This window comes from Canis lupus, chromosome 32 (assembly GCF_048164855.1).
Source record: "Canis lupus baileyi chromosome 32, mCanLup2.hap1, whole genome shotgun sequence".
NCBI classification, from domain to species: Eukaryota; Metazoa; Chordata; class Mammalia; order Carnivora; family Canidae; genus Canis; species Canis lupus.
This window is the reverse complement of record NC_132869.1, coordinates 24,112,067-24,135,331: the sequence shown is the minus strand read 5'-3', so window position 1 is coordinate 24,135,331 and position 23,265 is coordinate 24,112,067. Positions and strand designations below refer to the sequence as shown.

At 37.0% G+C, this 23,265-nt stretch overlaps 2 protein-coding genes across 5 annotated transcripts in view; one reads left to right on the top strand and one right to left on the bottom strand.

The window, feature by feature from the left end:
* Positions 1 to 14,107, bottom strand: part of PIGB (phosphatidylinositol glycan anchor biosynthesis class B) — a 37,879-nt gene extending 23,772 nt beyond the window's left edge. Inside the window, exons 1-5 of the mRNA XM_072808666.1 lie at positions 13,847 to 14,107; positions 11,890 to 12,025; positions 11,346 to 11,466; positions 7,975 to 8,079; positions 6,128 to 6,258 (exon numbers count right to left, since the gene is read on the bottom strand). Coding sequence (XP_072664767.1) covers positions 6,128 to 6,258; positions 7,975 to 8,079; positions 11,346 to 11,466; positions 11,890 to 12,025; positions 13,847 to 13,979 — 626 coding nt within the window. The 5' untranslated portion in view covers positions 13,980 to 14,107. The remainder of the gene's footprint in view (positions 1 to 6,127; positions 6,259 to 7,974; positions 8,080 to 11,345; positions 11,467 to 11,889; positions 12,026 to 13,846) is intronic.
* Positions 13,862 to 16,129, top strand: PIGBOS1 (PIGB opposite strand 1). Of its 4 annotated transcripts, none has more exons than XM_072808671.1 (2): positions 13,862 to 14,159; positions 15,756 to 16,129. In XM_072808671.1, exon 2 carries the CDS (start codon positions 15,837 to 15,839, stop codon positions 15,999 to 16,001), a length of 165 nt encoding a protein of 54 aa, XP_072664772.1. In that variant the 5' UTR covers positions 13,862 to 14,159; positions 15,756 to 15,836; the 3' UTR covers positions 16,002 to 16,129. The 4 variants fall into 4 exon arrangements, with proteins under 4 accessions (XP_072664772.1, XP_072664771.1, XP_072664769.1 ...); XM_072808670.1 differs by having other exon boundaries at positions 13,863 to 14,373; XM_072808668.1 differs by having other exon boundaries at positions 13,865 to 14,456.
* Positions 16,130 to 23,265: the final 7,136 nt, after the last annotated feature.

The window sequence follows — 23,265 nt, the reverse complement described above, 5'->3', positions numbered from 1 at the left end:
ATCAAGCCCCATGTTGGGCTTGCTGCTCAGCAGGGAGCCTGCTTCTCCCTTTCCCTCCACCCCTATCCTCTGCTCATGCATACTCCATCTCTCAAATAAAAAATATAAAATCTTAAAAAAAAAAAAAGTGTGGGTTATTTTTGGGCTATTTTGTTCCATTGATCTATAGGTTTATTTTAGTGTCAGAACCATACTTTTTTGATTACTATAGCTTTGTAGTATAATCTGAGATTTGGGAGTGTGATACTTCCTGCTTTGTTCTGTCTCAAGATGGTTTTGGCTATTCAGGGGTTTTTGTTTGTTTGTTTGTTTTTGTGGTTCCAAACAAAGTTTAGGATTATCTTTTACTTCTGAGAAAAATGCTATTAGTACATTGATAGAGACTGCACTGAATCTCTAGATTGCTTTGGGTAATATGGACATTTTAACAATATTAATTTTCCAATCCATGAATATGGTGTATCTTTCCATTTACTTGCATCATTTTCAATTTCTTTCATTAATGTCTTAGAGTTTTAAGAGCACAGGTCTTTGGTTAAATTTATCTTTAGGTATTTTTTAATGCAGTTATAAATGGGATAGTTCTTCTAGTTTCTCTTTCTGCTACTTTGCTAGTAGTGTATAGAAACAACGGATTTCTGTATATTCATTTTGTATCCTGTAACTTTATTAAATTTATTAGTTCTAATATTTTTTTTTTGGTGGAGACTTTACAGTTTTCAATATGTAGTATGTTAGCTGCAATAATGAGTTTTACCTCTTTCTAACCAATTTGGATGCCTTTTCTTTTTCTGGTCTGATTACTGTTGCTAAGACTTCCAATACTATGTGGAATAACAGTGGTGAGAGTAAGCATCCTTGTTCCTGACTTTAGATGAAAAGTTTCAAGCTTTTCACTATTGAGTATGGTTATTACCTGTGGGTTTCTCATATATGGCCTTTATTATGTTGAGGTATATTCATTTATTATGTTGAGGTATATTCATGTATTGTATATTATACAGAATGAATAAATGGATGTTGAATTTTGTCAAATGCTTCTTCTGCATCTATGGAGATAATCATATGATTTTTAACCTTCATTTTATTAATGCGGTACATCATGTTAATTTGCAAATAATGATCCCTGCATTTCTGTAATTCCACTTGATTGTGGTGAATGATACCTTTATTATATTATTGAATTCAGTTTGTGGTATTTTGTTGAAGAATTTGAATCTCTCTTCATTAGAAATACTGGCCCATAATTTTGCTTTTTGTTTTTGTTTTTTGGTATATCAGGGTAATGCTGGCCTCATAATGAATGAATTTAGAAGAGTTCCTTCCTCTTTAATTTTTTTGAAATTAATTAACTCTTCTTTAAAAGTTTTGTAGAATTCATCTGTGAAGCTATCTGATCTTGGGCTTTTGGGGGGAGTTTTTTGACTACTGATTCAATTTTATTACTAGTGATCAGTCTATTCAGATTTTGTTTCTTCCTGATTCAGTCTTGAAAGATTATGTTTCTAAATTTATCCATTTCTTCTAGGTTGTCCCACTTGTTAGAATATAATTTTTTGTAATAGTCTTTTATAATCCTTTTTTATTTCTATGGTGTTGGCTGTAACTTCTCCTCTTTCATTTCTGAGTTAAGTCCTTTTTTTTTCTTTGAGCCTGGCTAAAGTTTTTAAACATTGCTTATCTTTTTAAAGAATCAGTTGTTAGTTTCACTTATCATTTCTAATTTTTTGTCCCTATTCCATTGTGATCTTTATTATTTTCTTCTGCTAACTGGGTCTTTGTTCTTTTTCTACTAAATTTAGATTAGGTTAGATTGTTTGGAACTATTCTTATTTCTTGAGGTAGGCCTGTTTTGTTATAAACTTCTTAGAACTGCTTCTGTTGCATCCTAAGGATTCTGGAATATTGTATTTCTATTTTAATTTGTCTCAAGGTATTTTTGAATTCTCTTTGATTTTGTTGACCTATTGCTTGTTTAGTAGCATGTTTTGGGCCTTCATTTTTTTCACAGGTTTTTTTTTTTTTTTTTAATTGCAATTGATTTCTAGTGTCATACTGTTGTCAGAAAAGATGTTAAGCATCTGCTTTCAGCTCAGGTCATGATCCCAGAGTCCTGGGATCTAGTCCCTAGTTGGGCTTCCAGCTCAGCAAGAAGCTTCCTCCCCACTCATGCTCTTACAATCTTTATCACTATCTTTCTCTGTCAAATAAATAAATAAAATCCTTTAAAAAAAAAAAAGATGCTTGATAAGATTTCAATCTTCTTAAATTTATTGAGACTTATTTCTGGCCCAACGTGATCTCTTTTAGAGAATGTTCCATGTGTACTTCAAAAAAATGTGCATTCTGCTGTTTGGGGATGAAATATTCTATGTCTGTTAAGCCAATCTGGTTTAATGTGTCGTTAAAACTACTGTTTCCTTATTTCCTGTCTGGACTAATTATCCATTGTCGCTAGTGGGGCATTAAAGTCTCCTCCTACTACTGTATTTCTCCTTTTAGGCCTGTTAATAATTTGCTTTATATATTTAAATGCTGCTATGTTGGATACATAAATATTTACAATTATAGCCTCTTGTTGGCTAGATCCCTTTATCACTATTAATGCCCTTCTTTGTCTTTTATTATAGTCTTTGTATTAAGGTCTATTTTTGTCCAAGTATTACCACCCTCATTTTTTCTTCACTTCCATTTGCATGGAATATCTGTGTTCATTCCTTCACTTTCAGTATGATTTTTCGGTTTGAAGTGAGTCTCTTCTATGCAGCACACAGATGAGAGTTTTGTTTCCTTTTTTAAATCCATCCAGTCATTTCATGTCTTTTGGCTGGAGCATTTAGTTCATTTACATTTAATGTAATCATTGATAGGTGTGTACTTATTGTTATTTTGTTAACTGTTTTCTATTTGGATTTATTTATTTATTTAGATGAAATTTTAAACTGAGAATGTCTTCCCCCCCCGCCTTTATCTTTTTTAAATTCAATTAATTAACAATGTATTATTCGTTCCAGAGATAGAGATCAGTGATTCATCTGTTTGTTTTTGTAGTTCTGTTCTTTTCCTCTTTTCTTGCTCTCTTGTGATTTCATGACTTTCATAATGTTATGCTTGGGTTCCTTTCTGTTTTGTGTGTGTGTGTGTGTGTGTGTGTGTTATGGGTTTTTAGTGCCATGAGATTCATTCTAGAAGCACAGTACATTATCCTTTCATTATGTATTTGATATTATATTTTTTGTATTTTTATTTTCTCTTACTATGGATATAATTGATTTTACTAATTTTGTCTTTTAATTTTTATACTAGCCTGAAGTGATTTATCTATTTTTTACTGTATTTTGTTTTTGCCAGTAAAATTCTTCTTTCACAATTTTTAAAAATTTTCTGCTTAGAAGATTTCCTTTCACATTTTTTGTAAGACTGGTATAGTGGTAATGAACTCCTTTAAACTTTTGTTTGGAAAACTTTTTATCTCACCTTCAATTCTTGCTGGGTAGAGCATTCTTGGTTGTAGTTTTTTTCATTTCAGCACTTTGAACATACTTCACACTAGTTTCTTCTGGCCTGCAAAGCTTCTGCTGAAAAATCAGCTAATATGGGTGTATGGGTGTTTTTTTGCATATAACTGGTTGCTTTTCTCTTGCTATTTTTAAGATTCTCTCTTTACCTTTGGACATCTTAATTATTATATGTCTTATTTTAGAACTCTTGGTTCATCTTGTTTGGGGTTCTCTTGTGCTTCCTGGACCCGGATGTCAGTTTCCTTCCCCAGGTCAGGGAAGTTTTCAGCTATTTTCTCTTCAAATAAGTTTTCTATCCTTTTCTCTCTCTTCTTCTAGGACCCCTATAATGTGAATGTTAGTCTGCTTAATGTTCTAGAAGTCCTTACCCTATCCTCATTTTAAGAAATTCTTTTCCTTTTGCTTTTCTGTTTGGATGATTTCCACCACCCTGTCTTCCATATTGCTGTTCTGCATCTTCTAATCTGCTGTTGATTCCCTCAGTATATGTTTCATTTCAGTTATTATATTCTTCAGCTCTCGTTGGTTCTTTTTAATATTTTTCTATCTCCTTAAGTTTTCCCTGAGTTCATTCACTCTTCAAAGTTTAGTGAGCATTTTAGGACTATTACTTTGAATTCTTTTTCAGGTAGATTGCTTGTTTCCACTTTGTTTAGTTCTTTTTCTGAGGTTTTGTATTGTTCTCATTTAAAATATATTATTGTATCTCTTTGTGTTTGTTTCTTGGTATTAGGTAGGTCAGCTATATTTCCTGGGTTAAAGGTAATGTCCCATGGGCCTAGAAGTACAATTCTTCTTGGTCACCAGTACCAGGCATTCCAGGACTATCCTCTGTATGGGCTGTGTGACCTCCTTTTGTGACATGCCATAACTGCTGTGGGTGTGCTCATGGGCAGGCTAGCACAGGCCTGGCTGTGGCTCCTGTGGGCATGCTGATCGATGGCATCAGGCCTCAGTGTAGCTGGTTATGAGGCCCATCCACAACTGGTATGGGTGAGCTGATGGGCAGAGATGCCTCCCTCACCCAGGGCTGGAATTACTATGGAAGGGTAGCAGTGCCAACAGAGGCTGCCCCCTGGTTATGGCATGGTGGCAGCTGCTTTGGAGGGGCACCTGCCAAGTTGGGTAGGGCAGGTCTGCAGGGGAATGCCAGAGTGAGGCAAACTATGCTAGCAAGGTAGATGGAAAGTATCACACTGTCATTTGCCAGTGTTGGCAAATGTTGACTAGCTGGGTGAAGATGGGCCAAAAAATGGTGTATATGAGAACTCCTGTTCTTGGGAAAAGTGCCCAGCCTTTATGGTACATGCCTTAAAATCTGTCAATAAATCTTGATGTCTAGCTCAGATGATTTTTAAACTGCTGTTGCTTTGCTGGTTTTGAAGAAAGTGATACTGTTTGCAGGCCATTTAAGAGCAGAGTCTAGGTTTCCTATAGTTCTCGGGGTCTTCTGGAGCTAAACCCCACTGATGTCCCTGAGACATTACAGGGATTCATATTCCTGAGTCCCCAGGCAGGGGGTCCCTGATGTGAAGTTGAACTCTTTGCTCCACAGGGACCACCTTCACCTCTGATATCCCTCCTGCTATGGGTTATTGCTGGACACTTTTCAAATGTCTATTTTTCCACTGGGTCTCAAGGGTAACCAAGACTTCATGTGAGACTTTCAAGTGGGGAATCTCAGTTTCCTATAGAACATGGGGCCCCTGGATGTCAACTTGTTGACTTTCCATGCTAGATGTTCTGGGTGCTTGTTTCTCTAGTGCAGATCCCAGGGGTCAGAGTGCCTAATGTAAGGCACCAACCCCTTGCTCTTCTGGAAGAAATGCCTAGCTGGTGTGTGTTGCTATACTGTGGGTTGGATTTTTTTGTGACAGTGTCTCTGCCTCTTCTGTCTTTACCTTTTGTTGTGGACAGCAATTTATCTAGTTTTCAGATTTTCTGGAGGGAAATTGATCCATAAGTTCCTATAGATGTGGTATGTCTGAGTGAGGAAGTGAGTTCAGAATCTTCCTATGCTTCCATCTTGGACGCAATCTCTTGGGTTCATATATTTTCTATTTGCCCTTCCAGATCTGTTTTCCTCTATTCTTCACTTGCTCTATGTGCAGGAAAGCTGACCTGTCTGGACTATATTAATGAGCTCACTTGCATTCTGGCTTCTGACTGGCTTTGACTGATTGGAGCGTTTCAGAAGAGTTAAGTCAGGGTATTTTATTCCCCCAGCTCCCTCCTTGCTATGGCGAGCTGTGCCTGTCTCCTACTGGGGAGAGTTATAGTTTTATATGGATTGCCATAATAATTACCTCTCCTTAGGGCCAAAGGGTAGCAGAAACTTCCCCCTATGATTAACCCTGGGGTACTATGGTTATTTCCTTATTGGCTTTTCTAAACATTGCCTAAACATGTATACATAGTCCTTTTATTAAACTGCCCTTCATTACCTGGTTTGCATATATCTGTTTCCTATTATAATAAATGTATCAACTGATAATGTGGTTTTAATAAACCTCATGAACATCTGGGGGTCCACTGGACATTATAATATGTTGATACTTAAGATCTTTCATGTTTTGTACATAATTATTAACAGTAATATATCTCACCTGTTCATAGACTTTGAACCTTCCAAAGGATAGTAGAAAAGAGCAATTATAGTAAGAACAGTTTCCATGGTGTTTGTAAGAGTTCTGGTACAGCAATACCATGTGAACCAAGAGCTTAACTGGCAAAAAAACTAAGAACAATTATAAGCAAACATATAGGGAGGGAGAATTGGAAAAGCTCAGTATTATCTTCTTTTATGGAAAATATCAAGTCTACATATTGCAAAAAATCACATCAAAAGATAAACGATATTGAAAATAGTCATGCCCATTGTTTTTAAGGAGTTATATTACACATAGGTCTATAATAATACCAGATATATTATATGTGAAAGTTAGTAAGTTCATACTTTCAGGTAAATTGACTAAAATAAAAAAAACAGTTTTTGGAAGAACATGCAAACAGAAGCATCAAATCTACAAAGCAACTGTCTTAAAAGAAACTTGTTAGCTAGTGCAAGGATGTTAAACATGTGGTACTGGCTTCCTATCTCTTCAAATACAGCCTTTAAAAAATGTTCCAAAGTTTTGTAGATATAAAGGCTTTTCCTAAACTATAACAACTTAGTACTTTAGAGGAAGAATTTCAAAGGTATTACATTCTTGCCATTTTAGGTTGAGCCTTCAGCAGTGTATATAAGCACAAAATAAGGAGACTGATTTCATCCTTGAATCAATTAACAACCACTCAATCACTAAACCATGCTGTCTTCTTAATGCAAATAAAAACACTACCCACAGAAATATCTTAATAATTAGCAAATTATAATATTAATAAATTAATAAAAATTATATTCTAGAAATTTGTTGATAAATTGGTCACTTGGAATTCAGAACATATTTTCCAGTAGAAACTATTAAAAAGGTAGTAACATTTCTAAGCAGGCTTATATAAGTTTACTTAATTTAAGAAAGAGCCAAAGGAGGTTAATCACAGTACTAAAGAATCCAGTCACTCTTCAGAATATAGTTTCAATGAGAAAATCAAAATTTGAATGTGATATCAGGAATCTATCTCCCCACTGTGAAATAAGCCAGTTTGACAAAGGACAGTTTTCTACACATTTTCTCCCTTACAGAGTTTATTTCAAACACTAGCTAGAGGTGAAAGAATGCTTCAGTGAAAACATACTTCTTAGGCTCAGTCTCAGGTATGAGGTAGTGAACAATGGATGTAAACAGTGGAGGCGATTTGTGAGGTAGCCAATAATTAGAACTATTCCTACTGGGGGCACCTGGTGGCTCACTTGGTTAAGCATCTGCCTTTGGCTCAGGTCATGATCCTGGAGTCTTGGGGTAGAGTCTCGGGATTGAGTCCCAGGATCGATTGGATGAAGCCCTGCATCAGGCTTCCTGCTCAGTGGGGAGTCTGCTTCTCCCTCTCCTCCTGCTCATGCTCTCTCACTTTCTCTCTCAAATAAGTAAAATGAAAGAAAGAAAGAAAGAAAGAAAGAAAGAAAGAAAGAAAGAAAGAAAGAAAGAAAGAAAGAAAGAAAGAGAAAGAAAAGAAAGAGAAAAAAAGAACTATTCCTAACTGAATTTTATAGAAAGTGAGGCAAGGATTATGACAGGTTTGACCAATGAAGTGAAGATGTTTCCAAAGGCTGCTCCTAGGGTTCAGACTCTCAAAGATTTTGAGGGCATCGGTGGCTTCAATCACCCAGGGTGCAATCAGAAGGAGATATGGCATGCACCACTTGAATTTTGTTGTTCTTCATTATGGAAGTACCTCTATAACACTGTTCAAATTATCTTTTGAAGCTGTTTTAAGAATTGATATTTTTCCATGTGTTTTACGCTGTTAGGAATGAAATAAGTGACTAGTTTCTAAAGGGTTTAACACTTACCACCCATCTTGCCATTTGCTGATTTTCTAGTTGCTTCATTAAGGAGTAGAGTCTGATGTCTGCTATAGCAGATAGGAGTGCTTGGGCAAGTCTAGGAATCCAAATCTTCAATAGTTTTTTTTTTTTTTTAATTAAAAAAAGAAGATATTTAAAAACATGTACCAGTTCACACTGAATTAGCATAAAAATCAACAAACTGATCCAACTATCAACTGAAGGCCCTTCTTCTTAGTACAAAAATAGACAAATATATTAGTCTATTCTGCAAAAATACCTGTTTTCGACAAAAATTACATTAATTTTTCAGGAAAATGCCCAAAGTAGTTTTATCATTCTCATTCTTTCTCTCTGTAATTTATATATTACAACACTACTGCTTTTAATTTAGATAGCCAACAAAATAGTTCATTGCGTTAAGGTTCTATTTTGGAAGCACATTTAGTGATTTCCATTAGCATAACAGTAAGTTAAATTTTTATGAATCATTTATAATAGTGTGTGATGGGTATCATACCAAGTACTTTATATATATCACCTCACTCAGTCCTCCTAACAATCCCTGTGAGATAGGTACTGCTTTATAAGTGAGGAAACTGAGGTACAGAGACATTAAATAATTTTCTCAAGGCTACAAAGCTACTTAGTGTCAAAGCTAGGATTCAAACCCGGGTCTTTGTGATTCTGAAGCCTGTGCTCTTAACTACTAAGTTACATTGTTTTTCATCCTGCAATACAGATGATAAAATTATTTACTTTTTTTTTCCCATAAAAGGACAAGTATTCTACAATTACAAAAACACAGTAATCAGATGACATTAAAAAGTAAATTTAAGAGTAAAACTAGGGGCAGCCAGGGTGGCTCAGCGGTTTAGCGCCACCTTCAGCCCAGGGCCTGATCCTGGAGACCTGGGATCGAGTCCCATGTCGGGCTCCCTGCATGGAGCCTGCTTCTCCCTCTGCCTGTGTCTCTGCGCCTCTCTCTCTCTCTGTGTTTCTCATGGATAAATAAATAAATTCTTAAAAAAAAAAAAGTAAAACTAAAGAGTAAATGTATTATAACTTAATTACAGTTAGTAATTCTAATATTACACAATGACATCTTTGAGAGTTTTTAAAAAAATGTGTCCGAGCTATCATTAACAAAATAACACACTGATAGAGCACAATTTAATCTAGGTTTGTTCAAAAGATGTGTTTCTAAAAATATATTTAAATTTGTATTTTTGTTGGACCAATCTTTATTAACTTTAGAGTAGCTTTACTTTCAGGTGTCAGTGGCTTCTAACACTTTTGTTTTATGTTCCTCCTCTTTGTCAGTAATCTGTAAATATTTAAGTCTTAAAGGTATGCTGTACTTCATAATTTCACTTAAAAAAAATAATTGCCCTGTAAAATAGAGCAAAAGGCATCTATGTACATACCTTTTGTTTACTCTGCATAGAGATCTATATTCTTCTTACCTCTAGGCCTGAAAGTAGTTCATGTGAAAAGTTAACTTGGGGCAAAGAGAAGGAACATGCAAGGGGTAAACCTTGAGTATGATACTGTGTTGGCAGCTTACCATTCTCCTGTTCTTTAAGCTCCTGATTCCTCCATTAAGCTTCCAGAGGCCAAATGCCCTTGTATGTCTTCTGACTATTGAAAGCCCCCACTGTGGAACCCCATTCAGGTCTCCCTTCTATATCCCTTTCTTCTCACGTGTTCTAAGCCAGTGCTGTCCAGTAGAAATATAACACGAGCCACGTACATAGTTTAAAATTTTATAGTAGCCAAATTAAAAAATTAAAAAAAAATCCCAAACAGGTAAAATTAATTTTATTTATTTTGTTTAACCCGACATATCTAAAATATTACCAATTCGTCAAAATAAAAAATTATAGAAACATTTTACATTTTTATTTTGTACTAGGTTTTTGACATCTAGTATGAATTTTATAGTAATAGCACTTCTTAATTTAGACTAGCCACATCTCACATATTCAATAGACACATGTGGCAGTGGCTACCATGTCAGACAGTGCAATTCTAAGCCATTCCTAATTCTATACTCATAGAGAGTATGCAGTTTAGGGAGAAGCTGTCTTGTAAGAGCTCAACATGCTGTGACCTTGGTCTATTTATTTCACTTCTCTGAGCCCTTCTAGTTTCAAAATTATGTAATCTACATTCAAAAAAATCAGTATGACAGGTATGAATGACTGATAGCATCTTAATGTTTCTCTACCTGGTCAAGTTCCAGATAGGATGGAGGTTTTTTGAGGGGGACAATGGGGTGAGGATGGGGGGGAGGGCAAGAGGCGGCTTACTTTAAAGCACAAGATGGCCCCGTGGGTCAGCTACAGGTTGAGGAGAGTGGCTAGGTCCTGGAGGAATAGCAAGTTTTCTATCTTGAAGACTCCTTCATTCATAATATAACCTACTTCTTGGGATATAAGATATCCTTGATGACATCATGCATATTTGCCTGTGGTTCCAGACATTATGGTTACTCTACATAATTTAGAAGACCTGACAAGAGAAGCAAATTCACAGCTCCTAACTTCTACATGTGTCAATGGGAGAAACTCTGCTAATGCTCTACATTCTCTTTCCCCATGATCTTTCCATGTGTTTCCAGGCTCCAAGAAACCCTCAGGATTTGGACAGCCTTTGGAATTCTGGGCCACTTCCCTAACAGAAAATGGGGAAGGCCCAAACTTCTGAGTCTAATCTGAGGACAGCTTAAAGGATTTTGAGAGTGAGTTTAGAAAAACTTTGGAACCACTAGTTCTTCACTACCCTTTCTTGGCAACTGACACCAAAATTCATGATCTAGGAATTACAACATTACTATTGCTGCCTAATTACTACATATATAGCACAATGATTGTACATATCATTAAATTGTCAAATTAATTTTCTCTAAGATTTAATTTCAACACTAAATCCTGAGTAGGTTTATATACATTTAGTCTTCATAAGCTCATATAACATGGTGTTCTGCTCACAAGTTAAAAAAACAAGATACAACACTGCTCTCACGTGATGCTTTCATGAAGGAAGAATACTTCTAAGGTCCAAATAATTAATGTATAATGTAGTCATTCTGAAAGTCTGCAAATTTTAACAGGATTCCTTCAAGTAAGACACTTTTATGCTGTTTTTGTGTTTTAGCACATAATAAAGGGTTACACATCATAGTATGTCTTTGTAACTGTGGGCTTCCCAGATATGGTCAGAGTTTAGCAACAAGTATCTTTAAAAACAAACAAACAAACAAACAAACTTTGTGATACCAATAATGTCATTTAGTTAATATACATGAGCCTTTTAAAAAGGGTGGAATAAATCTACTTTTGATAACTATTTTCATTACTTTTATATAAACTTACCAGTAGCTGAACACTATCTTTTCCCAAAAGATGCAGAATCTTGTAAATGCTTGCAAAGATTAAGGGGTATGTGTAACCCCTCAATCTTTCTGTCCATTCCCAGGTCAAATAACCATAATTAGTGATATTAAGGACTAATGTTGAATAGCACTGAAACAATCTGTTTTAATGTCTGTGCATAAAAAATTTCTATTTTTTTGATAATGAAACTTAAAAACACAGCATTTCACACTGGTTATTTGAGTTAAAAATGCAATGGCCAATTAAACTCATAATTTCTTCATGAAGGGAATGTGTTTTTTACTTCATCTATATTTTCCACAGTACTGAGCACTATGGGAAGACCTGCTGGTTAAAGGTTGAGTCAAGTGTATTAACATCAAAGAAAGATATAGAAGAAATATTAGTATAAAATAATGGTGTACTTTGATAAGTTAAAACTACTTGGAGAATATATGGAAAATTGAAAAAATACAATAGAAGCTGGCACAATTTCTAAGATGAATACACATTTCTAATTTGGAAAAGAAACTACAAAGGATATTTGAAAACCATGTGATGTGCAACTTCAAGAGACTGCCAATATTCATCTGGAACAAAACTTGTCTGGACTAAAAAACAGTTACATATTCGTAATGCTATGGTAAATGAGACCAAATAAACGTTTTCACCAAGAAGATCTAAAAAAGAAAACAAAACAGGTAATTGTGGCACAAAAGTCAGGCAAGTTCTACTTGCAGAACTAAAATCTGCTGTTCCAGTTGGAGCCTTGCTCATTGCTCAGACTCAAGGCATAGTAGAGAACTCTGGCTGACAGACAAGGGCTGGAGCTTTCCCACTGGGTAATCATCACTCCTTCCATTTAACCAATCTTTCTTGCAATTAATTGTATAAAGAGAATAGTAAGATAACAATGAAAAAGAGATCAGGTTAACTAAGGCCTTAGGCTAATTAGGTAATAGCCTATATAGGTAGCTAATGACAGAAACCAGCTAACAAATTACTAATTTAGGAGTCAAACAGTGGCATATCAAATGGTCCTCTGCATGTTTTTAAATAGCCCTTATTGTTGTTTAGTCTGTGCGAGAGTTCATTCCTTCATGTTGCCTTATTTAATCCTCCAAATCGTGCGAAAGGGTAGGTATTGGCCCCATTTTACCTATAAGGAAAACAAGACTAAGAAGTTAAACTGCCTCGTCCAAAGTCAAAAAGGTTGTAAATGGCGAAACAGAATTCAAAACCAGGGCTATCTGCTGCCTCTTTGCCACAAGTGGACAGCCTGCAGGCTGAATACAGAGTATTTTTTTTTTGAATGTTAATTTATTTGTCAACATTTAAAAATCCGACTTTATATTAAAATCTGTATTGCTGCATTCCTAAAATAACATCTGACAACAGAGCTCAACTGGCAACAACTGGCTGGTTCTGAGAGGTGCTTTAATTTATTCAGACCTGCCTGTTTGTACTCTAATCCATTTTGAGTCTTTTGCTATAGTTCTAGGTTCCTGCCACTGTCCTCCATTATTCTCCAGGAACACATTTAAATATTTTTCAGATAACTGGTACATTCAACACAACACACACGCCCCATCTCAACGTTCATCCTTCAGAAGCACTTAAAGAAACATCCCGACTGAACTACAGCCGCTGAAAGAAAACCCTGTGAAAAAAAAACCCTTTTACTCTGTGGACTGGTGCAGAGTACACAATACTCAGAACTGGGCCCTGAACAAGTGATTGTGAATACCTAAAGGTTCAACTATGTCTGTGACAAGTGCGGTCATTCATTTATAATCTCGTTACTCTCCTTAACCCTGAGGGATCCAACTTCTCTACCGAAGGAAGGGTCAGGGGAAAAGAGCGAGTCGAGAACTCAGGCCCAGCGGCCCCTCACCCTCTCCCCGTCACAATCCTCCTTCATCTGGCAAAAATGATTCTCCCTTTTTCGTCTCAGGTCTCCACAGGGGAAACTCAGCATTCTTTTCATGCCGCTTACACAGTGCTTGGCACATTCAAGGCGCACAATAAATATTTATTAAATGCAGAAGTCCATCCTTATATTAAAGACCGCCTCTGACAGATCAACAGCCCAGCTGCTGGGGGGTGATTTGGTTCCTGTCAACATCCTCACAGCGTACCAAAGAGAAGGCTGGAGGCGGGAGAGGGGCTGTAATAAATGGAGTGGGAGTCAGACCTGGTCTCACCCCAGGAATCAATCCCTGTGCAGCTGCGTAAACCTCAGGTAAGTTGCCCCCGTTCTAAAATGCGGCCGGCTACGTCACGTCAACTCACCCCACCGGGCCGCGGCAGAATTAACCCACGCAGAATAAAACGCCGCACAAGCGGCCAGCGAAGGAGAAGCGCGGCTCCAGCGCACGGCGATTTCTCGGCAGCCCCGCCCAGCAGATGGAGCCCTCACTCGCGGTCCGCGGCTTCCCGCCACAGCCGGGGAGCTTGGCGCCCTCCCCCCGCCCCCGCCCCCGCCCCCGCCCGCCCCTCACCTCCGCGGCGCTCGCTGCTCTTCCGGGGGCTGAGGTACAAAGTTGACTTTCTCTTTCGCAGCTTCACCTTCTCGTGGGAGCGGCCCTGGAATCCGCGGAAAAAGAGCCGGCCATCGTCGCCCCCTTGCTTCATCCTGCTCCCACTTCGAGGTCGGCTGAAGATCCCCAGCCACCTCAGACCCCGCAAAGGAGGAGCCGGGAAGAGCGCGCGCGTTGCTCTTCCGCTCACTAAACTTGGCCTCTGCGGCCGCCGTCGCTCGCAGGCGCGGGGGTAGCTGGGAAACGGCAGCGCCCCGGCACAGGAACCTCCGAGGTTGGTTGGTGTCCGCCGCTCAGTGCGGCGGCTTTGTTTGCCTCGGGCTTATCGTCCTCGGGACACCGCTGCCCGCCTTTGGCTTCGTTGTCTCTGCGCCCGAGCTTCTCTTCCGGAAACCGCTGGAAGGAACCGGAGCGCCGCTAGGCTGGGGCCAACGGGAGGCTGGTCAGCGACGCGAAGCGGCCGCTCGATGGTCCGTGGTGCCTCAGTGGTAATAAGAATAGTGATGATCATTGTAAACGTGTTGGTGTAGCATCTCACTCTTTGGTGGTCTCACAATAACTGTCGGACGAGGTAGGCGGCCTAGGGATGATTCAGCCTTTTGCACAGATGTGGAAAATGAGGTTCGGCAAAGTTAAAGGACTCGGTCAGGGTCACTTAGCAAACTAGTGGCCAAGGGTTTCCTATTTCCTGTGGTTTATCTTCCAAGGAGCTGACTTGAAAATGGCTCCCCTACCTCCTTTTTTTTTTTTTTTTACACTCAGGCAATGAACCGTAGCATGCTTGGTAAACTGTCGTTTATCTAGTTAACCGCAAGAGCCCAGGAGCAAACGGGCATTTCTTTCCCAGATTAATTTATATTACATTTTACTGATGTTAAGGACAACCTAGTTTCTGGTACTAGTTCTGCCACTAGGGATTTTTGTAACCTCGGAGGTCTAGAAGACGGTGAAAGGTTAAGAAAACGTGTAAATCCGTCGCTTTGTTTTCCTCTTTCATAAGCCTCTGTTTTCTCCAGAGAGTATGGTGCTCACAACTATAATTTTCTGAGAAATAATGGAGTCTTTACTTCTCACGTTAAAAGTAAAATCTGTCAAATCTTTATTTTTTAAGATTTTATTTATTTATTCATGAGAGACACACAGAGAGAGACACAGGCAGAGGGAGAAGCAGGCTCCATGCAGGGAGCCCGACGCGGAACTTGATCCCGGGTCTCCAGGATCAGGCCCTGGGCTGAAGGTGGCGCTAAACCGCTGAGCCACCTGGGCTGCCCAAATCTTTATATTTTTATATATAAAAAAAATGGCTGGCCAGTTATTTACATGTGTGTGTTTGGTGACTACTTGTACCTTCTAAAGCATCAGAATGAACTCCAAATCTTTTAGCCTGTTGTGAAAATTTTTAATCATGCATATTGGCAAAAAAAAAACATGAAGTAGTAAACAAAACAAAACAACCCAAAAGGCTAATAGTGAAAAGTAACAATTCTCTTTCTTCTACTTCCAGATTGGATTGGCAGTCACTTTCAACTTTTGTGGGGAGCTGTTTCTTGTAGTGGTTAGTTTTATAATGGTATATAAAGGTGTAGATTATGACTCTTCCCAGCCTCATTGCCATTTTAAGAATTACCCACTTCAAACCATTGAGAACATACTGTAATGGGACTTAGCTTTGTCTTACACCATGCCCTAACCCTCATTTGTCATGCTTCCTATTTATTTATATTCCTGTCTTAGTTAAACCAAGTAATATTTACATATTATGAAAATTATGATGAAAATACTACTCACTCTGAAAGAAAGTAGTGACATGGAATCTTTTAAAGGATGTATGCTAAGGTATTGCTTTGTTTTTCATTTTCTTTGTACACAGATCTGAAGATATTTTCCTGGACGTGGACTTATTTTTCAAAACCACTGTGTGGGGAAAGCATTGTATGCCATTTGTTGAAAAATGTTTGGGAGATTGACTCTTCCACAACTGCTTTTTGCTAGCATCCTTGGAATTGCTGGAGGGATGTATATTTATCAACCAATATTTGAACAGTACCACCGAGATCAGATGGAATTAAAAGAAAAGTTGAAATTGGCACAAGAATCAGAAGAGAAGAAAAGTTAATACTACATGGAGTTGAACTGTAATTGTTTAATGTTCTATTGAAATTATACATTGACTATAAATAATCTAATGAAAACTTCTCAAATATGTTTTAAACACAAATAAATCATGTAATGATTTTAAAACAAGCGCTGTCAATTTTAATGTTTACTTTTATTTGCTTCTTTTTTTTAAACTAAAATGAATGTCTTACTTTTATTTGCTTCTTTTTTTTAAACTAAAATGAATAAATGAATGAATATTTTGTTTCCTAGTTGAGATTTTGTTTTTCTAGGAATGCAGGAGCAAGAGGTGACCAGACTGTTTATAAAATAGCTAGGAATGGTGTTTATAGTACTGGTTATAGATGAAGTAAATAAAGTTAACCATTTTGGGCAGAATGCTCCTCAAATAGCCTACAATTAGCCCAGTTTAATATACTTGAGCAGTTTTTCAGCCCCGGGCAGAATGGTGGAGTAAATTGAAAAATGATGTATTTCAGAGCAAGTTGAAGTTTTAGAGAAAATAGATGATATATAAGATGGCAAATATGACACAGATCTGTTTGGTAACCTAAACGAATTTGCATTAATAATGGTGGTAAGGGTGGAATTAATTTGTTATGAAGCTATTTTTCATATAGTGTTACTGAAATTGGTAGGAACTGTTCATTACCTTTTATTCTAATCTTAAACTTGTATTTTCAAAGACAGCTATCAGTGTAATCACATGTACAAGATGCTTTATTTAAATCAACTCATTTTTATTATTGATTTCTTGAAAAGTAAATTTATTATGACTTCATATAAGCTATCTATGTTGAATAGAGGCCAGCATAGGTAATTTTTAAAAGAGTGAAGAAAAAAAATTATTAAAGTAGTATATGTACATTAAAAAATTCAAACTACAGGAATGAACAAAGTGAGAGGTTGAAATTATTGTATACATTTATTTAATCAGCACATTCAACAGTTTAGTGTGAGCTTTTGAGACTTTTTTTAAAAGATTGTATTTATTCATGAGAGACACAGAGAGAGGCAGAGACATAGGCAGAGGGAGAAGCAGGCTCCATGCAGGGAACCTGATTTGGGACTTGATCCCAGGACCCTAGGATCACGACCTGAGCTGAAGGCAGATGCTCAACCACCGAGCCACCCAGGTGTCCTGACTTTTTCTTCTATGCACATAAAAGTATACATTAAAATTCTAATTCATGTACCAAGTATTTACCACGTGACAGGCTTAGCTTTGCTTGACTACAGCTAGACTGGGATTCTGTTGCAGGAGTCTGTTTGTTGTGGGACCCAGGTTCAAGGAACATCCCCTTTCTGGGATGTGGCAAATATAGAATTGAGACCAGGAAACAAGGAATGATAATCCTATCTAACATAAAGTTAAATTGAACTGATTTTGATCCTCCTTTTGAGAATGATGCATTGGTCAGTTTAGTGGCAGAGAAGGAGTTAATTTTTTTTGTTTGATAAAGATACTGCAGCCATTTATATCAAGGTCACAATGAGATACCACTTCATAAACTTAGATGACTACAAACAAGATGGAATAACAAGCATCAGCAAGAATATGGAAAAATTGAAACCCTGATACACACGTCACTGGTGGGATATAAAACAGTGCAGTTGCTGTGGAACAGTTTGGCAGTTACTCAAAAAGTTAAACAGCATTACCATATGGCTCAGTAATTTTGCTTCTAGGTATATGTCCAAAGGAAGTGAAAACATCCATACAAAAATTTGTGTATGATTGTTCATAGCATCCTTATTATAATAGCTTAAAAAAAGTGGAAATAACACAAACGTCTGTCAATGCATAACAAATTATAACACGTGATAGAATATTACTCAGCCATAATTAAATAGCGACATGCTACAACATGAATAACCTTTGAAAATATGAAAGAAGCTGGGCACAAGAGGCCATTTATATGACATGTCTGAAACAGGCAAATGCAGAAAATGTAGATTAGTGGCTGCTAGGATACGGGGTTTCTTTTTAAGGTGAAAATGTTTTGGAACTAGATAGTGGTGGTCAGTGACAACCTTGTCAATTTATTGTATTGAATTGTACACTTTCAGACTCCTTTTACAAGGCTAGCCTTACCCTAATGCCAAAACCAGATGAGGATACCACACACACAAAAAAATGTTATCAGCCAACATCCCTGATGATCCCTGAACTGTACACTTTAAAATAGTGGACTTTAGTCTTTGAGAATTATATTTCAAAAAAGCTGTCTTCAAGAAAGAAAAAGGATGCTGTATACAGAATAGCTACAATTGAGATAGTCCATTGTTTTCTGTCATAATCCATCTAGTTTGTTTTCTGTGTGTGGTAAAAACTACATAGCATGAAATTCATTATTTTACAGTTTTTAAGTGTAGAATTCAGTGGCATTAAACACATTCACAGGCAGCCCAGGTGGCTCAGCGGTTTGGCGCCACCTTCGGCCCAGGGCCTGATCCTGGAGACCCAGGATCGAGTCCCATGTGGGGCTCCCTGCATGGAGCCTGCTTCTCCCTCTGCCTGTGTCTCTGCCTCTCTCTCTCTCTCTCTCTCTATCATAAATAAATAAAAATAAATCTTTAAAGAAAAAAAAGTACATTCACATTGTGTAACTATTACCATCCATCCATCTCTAGAGGTTTTTCCATCTAATTTTTGTAAGGCCCAAAGAGATTAATTGAATGGGGTATATAGAGACCCTCTGGCACATCCTTCAAATCTTTGAAGGTAGCATTAATGTCTGCAATTCTTTGACTAAATTGCTTCTAATTTACTGCCTTAGGGAAAGCAGATAGATTAAGAGGCTTTGAGTTGGTTCTTTCTAAAATAAGGATTTGGTAGGGACTAAGTGTACCCCCCTCCCTAGAGTCCCTGGCAAAATTCGTTTATTGAATCCCTAACCTCCAATGTGATGGTATTTGGAGGTGGGACCTTTGGGAGGTAATTAAGGTAGGAGTGTGGAGCCCTCAGGAATGGAATTAGTGCCCTCATAAGAAGAGCTACAGGAGAGATGATCATCCTCTTTGCCATGTTAGTATATAATAAGAAGGTACAAACGAGAAAAGGGCCTTCTTGCCAGGCACCAAATCCACCAGCACCTTGATTTTGGACTTCACAGCCTTCAGAACTGTGGGAAATATTTGTGGTTTAAGCCACCCATTTTATGGTATTCTGTTACAGCAGCCTAAGGCAGGGTTCTTCCTATAAGGTCAATGGTCACAGTGTATGATAGTTTTAATGTATTGTTGAATTTGTTTTGCTAATATTTCACTGAGAATTTTTGTACCTATATTCATCAGGGATATTGACCTGTAATTTTCTTTTTTGTGGCATCCTTATCTGGTTTTGGAATTAGGGTGGTAATGTGGGCCTTGTAAAGTGATTTTGGAAGCATTCCCTCCCCTTCAGTTTTTTGTTTGTTTGTTGTTTGGTTTTCTTTTTGGAAAAGTTTGAGAAGGATAGATATTAAACCTTTATTTTGTAGAATTCACCAATGAAGTCATCTGGTCCTGGGGTTTTGTTTGTTGGAAGGTTTGTGATTACTGATTCAATTTCCTTACTGGCAATTTGTCTATTCCAATTTTCTATTTTTTCATGATTCAGTCTTGGAAGATTGTATGTTTCTAAGGGTTTATCCATTTCTTCTATGTTGTCCAGTTCATTGGCAAATAATTATTCATAGAGGTCTCTTATTATCCTTTGTATTTCTGTGGTATCAGTTATAGCTTTTATTTCATTTTTAGTTTTACTTATTTGAGCCTTCTCATTTTGGTGAGTCAAGCAAAAGTTTTGTCAATTTTTTTTATCCTTCCAAAGAGCCAGTTTCATTGACTTTTTAATTTTATTTTTATTTATATTTCATTTATTTCTGTGATCTTTCTTCCTTCCTTCCTTCCTTCTACTAACTTTGAGCTTTATTTATTCTTTTACTAGTTCCTTTAGATGTAAAGTTAGTTTGAGATTTTCCTTGTTTCTTGAGGTAGGCATGTATTGCTATGAACTTCCCTACTAGAACATCTTTTGCTGCATCCTGTGGATTTTGAATTGTTATATTTACATTTCATTTGTCTCAAGGTATTTTCTGATTTCCTCTTTGATTTCTTTGTTGACCCATTGATTGTTCAGTAGCATGTTGTTTAATCTACATTTTATGATTTTTTCAGTTTTCTTGTCATCACTTTTTAGTTTCATGCCATTGTGATCAAAAAGATGCTTGATATGATTTTGGTCTTTTTGTTTTGTGGCCTAACATGTGATCTGTCCTGGAGAATGTTTTATATGCACTTGAGAAGCATGTGTATTCTGCGGCTTTTGGATTGAATGTTATGTATTTTTCTATTAAGTCCATCTGATCTAATGTGTTGTTTAAAGCCAATGTTTCCGTTTTGATTTTCTGTCTGGATGATTGAGGAAACTGGTGTGTTAAAGTCCACCATTATTATTGTATTGCAGGCAATATCTCCATTTATGTCTGTTAATATTTGCTTTATATATAGGTGCTCCTATGTTGGATGCATAAATATTTATAATTTTTATATCCTCTTTTTTGATTGACTTGCCTTTTCATTATGTAATGCCCTTCTTTGTCTTTTATAGTCTTTGTTTTAAAGTCTGTATACCAGCTACACCAGCTTTTTTTCATTTTCATTTCATTTACATGGAATATTTGTTTCCATCTTTTCCCTTTCTGTCATTACTTCTGAAGAGATTCTCTTTTAGGCAGTATATAGATGAGTCTTGTTTTTTTTTTTTTTTTTTTAATCCATTTAGCTGCTCTATGTCTTTTTTTTTTTCACTCTATGTCTTTTGATAGGAGGATTTAGTCCATTTACATTTTAAGTAATTATTGGTAAGTAGGTACTTATTGCTATTTTAATTGTTTTCCAGCTGTTTTTGTATTTCCTGTCTGTTCCTTTCTATTTCTCTTGCTTTTTTCCCTGTGGTTTGATGAATTTCTTTAGTATTATGTTTAGTTTTTTTTTTCTCATTATCTTTTGTGTTATCAATAGTAGGTTTTTCCTTTGCAGTTACCATGAAGTTCATATATAACAGCCTGTGTATATAGCAGTATTTTTTAAGTTAACAGCAACTTAAGCTTTTGACACATTATAAATCTTCTATATTTTTATTCCCCCACCATGTTTTATGTTTTTGATGTCATATTTTACATCTTTTTATTTTGTGTATTTGTTAACCAATTATTGTAGTCGTGGTTATTTTTGCTACTTTTGTCTTTTAACCTTAATACTAGCTTTATAAGTGGTTATTCTCCTAACTTTACTATATATTTGTCTTCACCAGTAAGATCTTTAGTTTTATATTTTCTTGCTGATATTAGTGCATATTCTTTTCTGCTTAAATAAGTCTCTTTAACATTTCTTGTAAAGGTGATTTAGTGGTGATGAACTCCTTTAATGCTTGCTTGTATGGAAAACATCTTTATCTCTCCAGTTTTGAATGATAGCTTTGCTAGGTAGAGTATGACTGGTTGGAGGGTTTTTTTCTTCTGTACTTTGAATATATTATGCCCCTCTCTTCTGGCCTGCAAGTTTCTGTTGAAAAATCTGCCAGTAGTCTTAAGGGGCCCCCTGTATATAAGAAGTTCTTCTTCTCTTGGTGCTTTTAAGATGCTCTCTTTAACTTTTGACACTTTAATTATAATGTGTCTTGATGTGGATCACTTGGATTTATCTTGTTTGGAGTTCTCCATGCTTCCTGTACCTGGATGTCTGTTTCTTTCCCCAGGTTAGGGAATTTTTTATCCATTATTTCTTCAAATAAATTTTCTGCCTTTTTCCTCTCTTACCCTGCATTACTAATCTTACTCTGCCTAATGTTCTTTAAGTCTCTTAAACTATCTTCTCTTTTTAAATTTCTTTTTTCTTTTTGCTGCTCTGTTTGAGTGAGTTCTACTGCTCTGTCTTCCTGGTTACTGATTCTTTTCTCTGCTTCATCTAGTCTATTGTTGAACCCCTACTGTGTATTTTTCAGTTATGTCCTTCAGCTCTGTGATTTCTGTTTAGTTCTTTATTATATTTTCTTCCTCTTTGTTGAACTTCTCACATATTTATCCATTCTTCTGAGTTTGGAGAGCATCTTTATGCCCATTATTTTGAACTCTATCAGGTAGATTACTTTTTTGCATCTCATTAAAGTCTTTTTCTGAGGTTTTGTCTTGTTCTTTTTTTGGAACATATTTTTCTGTTTCCAATTGACTTGACTCTCCATATTTGTTTCTAAGTATAATGCAAAACAGCTACCTCTCCCAGTCTTGAAGGACTAGTCTTATGTAGGAGATGAACTTTATTGTTCAACCTCGCTCTACCTCTTTTTTGTCTTTGAAACCTTTGTGATTTTCTAAGTAGACTGATTTATTCTTAATGGGTCCCAACTGTTGATGATGTGCTAAGACCTGTGATCTCAGTCAATACCTGGGTTCAGGCTAATTGGAAGCCAGATCCTTAAGCAGAACTTTTAAATTATGTGAATACATATAATCCTTTGGACGCACAATTGTAGACCCTGCTGACCCCTAGACCAGGAGATACAGAGGTATCCCCTCAGTTAGAGTTGTAAGAATTGGGACTTCAGATGAGTGTATAAACTACTTTCTGGGAAGTACCAGTTAGCTGTGATGAAGCCTAGGGAGGGTGCAAAGATGGTGTTTCCCTGGCTATGTTCCTAGTAGTGCCTCTGTAGTCTGAGATATCTGAAAAACCTAGAGTTTGTCCATCAGTTTAAAGCTGTGAAACAAATAAATGGGCCTTATTTACAGGCAGACTGGGGGCATGTTTTGGTTGGTTGTGCAGTGCCCTCAGGATAGTAGCTTGCCCTGAAATGACTTTCCAGTTGTTACAATCCTGTAGTTCCCAGGAACACAAGCCCTTTTGGCCACGAGAGCCAAGTGATCCAGAGGCACCCCCTGTGTGGAGTGCACTTACCTGCAGGCTTTAGCAAGGCCTGGGACCAGTGCTGGGGACAGGGAATGCCTTTAGCTTAAGTGAGTGGGGATTCTTTTATTTCTAGTTTATGCTAGGGAGACCTGTTGCAGCAGCATCTTCAACTGTCAATCTCAGCCCATAAAGCGCAACCACCATTGAGCTTTTCATTTTTTTTTTTTTTTCCATTGAGCTTTTCAAACATGTCAGTGGCCTCCTCACCAATGTCATCCTGAAAGGAGTGTTATCAGTGCCTTCCATGGAAAAATCAGGTGGTAGTTTCTCCAATTTCATCACAAATTGAATTTCATCACAAAGAGAATTCT